This window comes from Harpegnathos saltator, unplaced genomic scaffold (assembly GCF_003227715.2).
Source record: "Harpegnathos saltator strain DR-91 unplaced genomic scaffold, Hsal_v8.6 scaffold24, whole genome shotgun sequence".
NCBI lineage: Eukaryota > Metazoa > Arthropoda > Insecta > Hymenoptera > Formicidae > Harpegnathos > Harpegnathos saltator.
In genome coordinates, this window is record NW_020230028.1 from 3,492 (window position 1) to 7,185 (window position 3,694).

General features: G+C 53.4%; 1 protein-coding gene across 1 annotated transcript; it reads right to left on the bottom strand.

Annotated features, from left to right (window-relative positions):
* Nucleotides 1-953: 953 nt before the first annotated feature.
* Nucleotides 954-1,771, bottom strand: LOC112588532 (transcription initiation factor TFIID subunit 11-like). Its single transcript, XM_025298786.1, has 2 exons — nucleotides 1,640-1,771; nucleotides 954-1,550 (listed from the first exon to the last, which is right to left on the bottom strand). The coding sequence occupies exons 1-2, from the start codon at nucleotides 1,769-1,771 to the stop codon at nucleotides 954-956; spliced, it is 729 nt and encodes a 242-aa protein (XP_025154571.1).
* Between the last annotated feature and the right edge of the window lie 1,923 nt (nucleotides 1,772-3,694).

The window sequence follows — 3,694 nt, forward strand, 5'->3', positions numbered from 1 at the left end:
GTGCTCGTTTTTCGACAATTAACATTTGCGTTCCCTCTCCAGTTTTGCGATTGTCAAAGGTCGGCGAAGAATCTATCGAGTTCAATGAACGCGACACTCGGAATCATCACCGATCGACAACACGAACGCGACCATGTCGATGCTGCGAATGCTCCCAGATGCGGCCCTGAATCGTTGTCCATGAACACTTCGATCAAATCACTGTTAACACTGCGAATGCTCGATGATACGATCAACGAGTTCAACGGTCTGAACGTCATAACTCGAACGAACGATCGTTCCCGCGTGCGAGTGTACAAATGTAACGACGGATTGATCGTGCGTTTAACGTATAAATAATAATAATAAAGATTTCTTTCGTACCAAAGTACGATAGTTCGTCATCATTGTCATCGTTCCCCTGAAACGCATTCGCATCCGCGCGAAAACGCATTCGCATCCGCGCGAGGACGTTCGAACGGATGTCGCCATGTGTAACGTATAGTTACACATGGCGACGAAACCGACAACCCTTCGACGTCGGGCGAGTGTCGGTTGCGCACTGGGGCGCGCTGCGCTGGACGCTGGTTGCGGGATTATCCTCGGTGTTTCGAAGTAACGCGATTGGCTGTAGAAGCAACCAATCGCAACATCGGTGTCTTTGAACGGTGAAATTAACGCCCTCTTTGTGCCTGTGGTTGGAGAAAAGTGTACAAATACCAGCGTCCAGCGCAGCCCACCCCAGTGCGCAACCGACGCTCGCCCGACATCGAAGGGCTGTCGGTTTCGTCACCGTGTGTAACTATACGTTAAACGCGGCGACATCCGTTTGAACGTCCTCGCGCGGATGCGAATGCATTTCAGGGGAATGATGACAATGATGACGAACCATCGTACGAGAGGATAATTGCAAAAATGGCACAAAAAAAGCTTTTCGATTCGTTTCTTCATTCTCAATACATCAAACGTACGAGCTAGCCACTGTGATGCTTGAACAATCGTACGCACGGGCGTTTGCGCTCGCGCGTGACAATATTCACGCTGTCGATCGCGTTGCTCATCCCTTCGCGGGGCAGTTGCACGGTCAAGGGTCTTTTTCGCGCGAGTACAATCGGCAGATCCAATCGCACGACGATCGGTTTCGTCGCTTCGTCATCGTCGTAGCATTCTCCATTCTTCGAACACGAACGATCGTCGATATTGCGTTCATTGAAGGAACGGTTATCGTCGTCGTCCTCGTTGCAGCAGCCCTCGTTATTCGAACACGAACGTTTGTCGATATCACTTTCATCGGAGGAACGATTATCATCGTTATCCTGGTTGCAGCATCCCTCGTTATTCGAACACGAATGATCGCCGATGCCGCGTTCGTCGGAGGAATGGCTCTCGTCGTCATCCTCGTTGCAGCACCCCTCGTTATTCGAACAGGAACGATCGTCGATGCCGCGTTCGTCGGATGAACGGTTCTCGTCGTTGTCCTCGTTGCAGCATTTCTCGTTATTCGAACTCGAGCGATCGTCGATGCCGCGTTCGTTGTCGGGAGTCGACGAGCGAATGTTCTCCGAATGCGACTGCAACGAAACGGTCGATTGAGACAAGAGGTAAGAAAGGAGATAAACAAGAGAGAGAGAGAGAGCGAGAAAGAGAGATTCAACCTCACCGATGACGCGTCGTCACTCGACGCATCCGAGTCGTCTCGATCAGCCTCGTTCTCGTCGGACGAATAATAGACGTCGTTCGTGTCCAACGATTCGTCGTACTCCGACTCATCGTAGGAATACTCATCGTCCATCTTTTATCGTCTCGTCGGATCGCGAAACGAATGCGTCGTGTGAACCAGCCTGGTTTCCATAGACGAGACGGCTCTCGTTAGCACGATCAAGCGAGCGCGTCTCTTCCTTGGGTGCGACTGAACAACCGAACTGTCGAACGTTGCGTTTTTATAGACCTCTTCTGGCGAGGCGGTCGTTTCGCGCGTTTCGTGCCTTGTCGAACCTGGAACATTTTCGACCGCTGATAACACCGATCGTATCAAATAGAAGAATGTGGTGGGAGGGGTGAAGTATCGAAGACAGGGAAACTCTCGTTTAGCGAATCGTGAGAATCTTTATTTTTCGTACACTCGCGACGTACGTTTCGTCGCGATCAATGCGCAATTTTTCACGTATTCTTGCTGCGTTCTGTTGACGCCCAAATCAATATTATATATCGCGTGCTCGCGCAACACGTGATTGCGCAGATCACGCTCGTTTTTAAAGAACGATCCGCACGTGTCGCACATTTCGTAATGCGGACAGTTGACGTTTCGGCCGACGCGTTGGAACGCCGACGACGTCGAACGTCCTCGCGCGCGTTTCTCGATGGTAGCGAGCGTTCGCCCGCGACAGCAATGAGCCGCGTGATAATTCAAACCGTTCTGTTGAACGAACGATTCGCCGCAACGATCGCACGGATACAGATTAAATCGATAGTGCACTAGTATGTGTTGCAAGTGAAACGTTTTGTCGAATACTCGGTGACACACGTGACACCGAAGAGTCGCAACGGCGTGTCCTCGGTCGTCGATCGTCGCGGACGAACTGCCTGTAGCGCCACGCGATCCACGCTCGACCGCGCCGTTAAGCGCCTGTCGTGCTATCAGCCAAGCCGCTCGAGGCAGCAATTTCTTGTGCATGTACGAGAGAAACGATGCGATCTCGCTCGCACTCAACCGTCGCTCCTCCTTCGCCGTTTCGTACCTCGAGAGCGAATTTCTCGAACAATGCGTTCGTTCGTCGACGATAGCTCGCGTGGCGCGCAGCGTGAGGTCGCGCGTGTACTCGATCGCCACCACTGTGCACCGAGCGGTCAATCCATTCGCGTCTGGTGAACGATCGTACTCGTCATGTGAAGGCGTCTGTCGTCGCTGTCGTACGCGAACGTCGAATCGGCCATGCTTGTCAACCAGCGTCTGTACGCTCGAGTCAGTAGCACGATGCTGTTCAGTGTGACCGCTAGACTGCGATACACTTGCGTTAGTCGTTGCGACGGCGCGATCTCGCTGGACGCGGGAGAGTCGAACGCGAGGTCGGCGCTCGTTTCGATCGCGCATATCAACGCGCGCACCGCCGAGGCGACTCGTCGATTTTCGGTGTCGCGAGAAGCGGTCACGCGGTTTCTCCTTCTCACAGCACCCTAAGCTCCAACAAGCGATTCAGCAGAACCACCAGTGTGATCGGCGGCATGTCGTCTCTCGATTCTCGGTCCGACAGCAGAGAGTCCAACGGCACGATAATTCGTTCGCCGCATTTCCCGAATAGTCTCGACGAGTCTTCATTGCGCAGAAACGAACCGAGCAGCTCCAGACGACTGGTCGCCAGATAGCCGGTGGTCAGCAGTTCTTGTCGCGATTGTTCGTCGCTACTCTCGGACGGCGAACGCGGTTTCAACATCACCACCGAGCACTCGTTCGGCTGGCATTTGATCGCGCCGCTGAACGTGTTGGTGAGAAAGTAGAATCCGTCGCACGGACGATAGTACACGTACCAGTCCAACGGGCGAATGACGATCAGATCGTCGTTCGCGCGTCTGAAAACCTCGGCCTGCAGCACGCTCGAGCCACTGACGGCCAGTGTTCTCTAGGCGATTTGTTGCGCTCTCCACCACGAATTTTGGGCCGTCGACAGATACGTTCTCGAGGATATCACTCGTTCGTTGTCGCCGTCGATCATTGTCT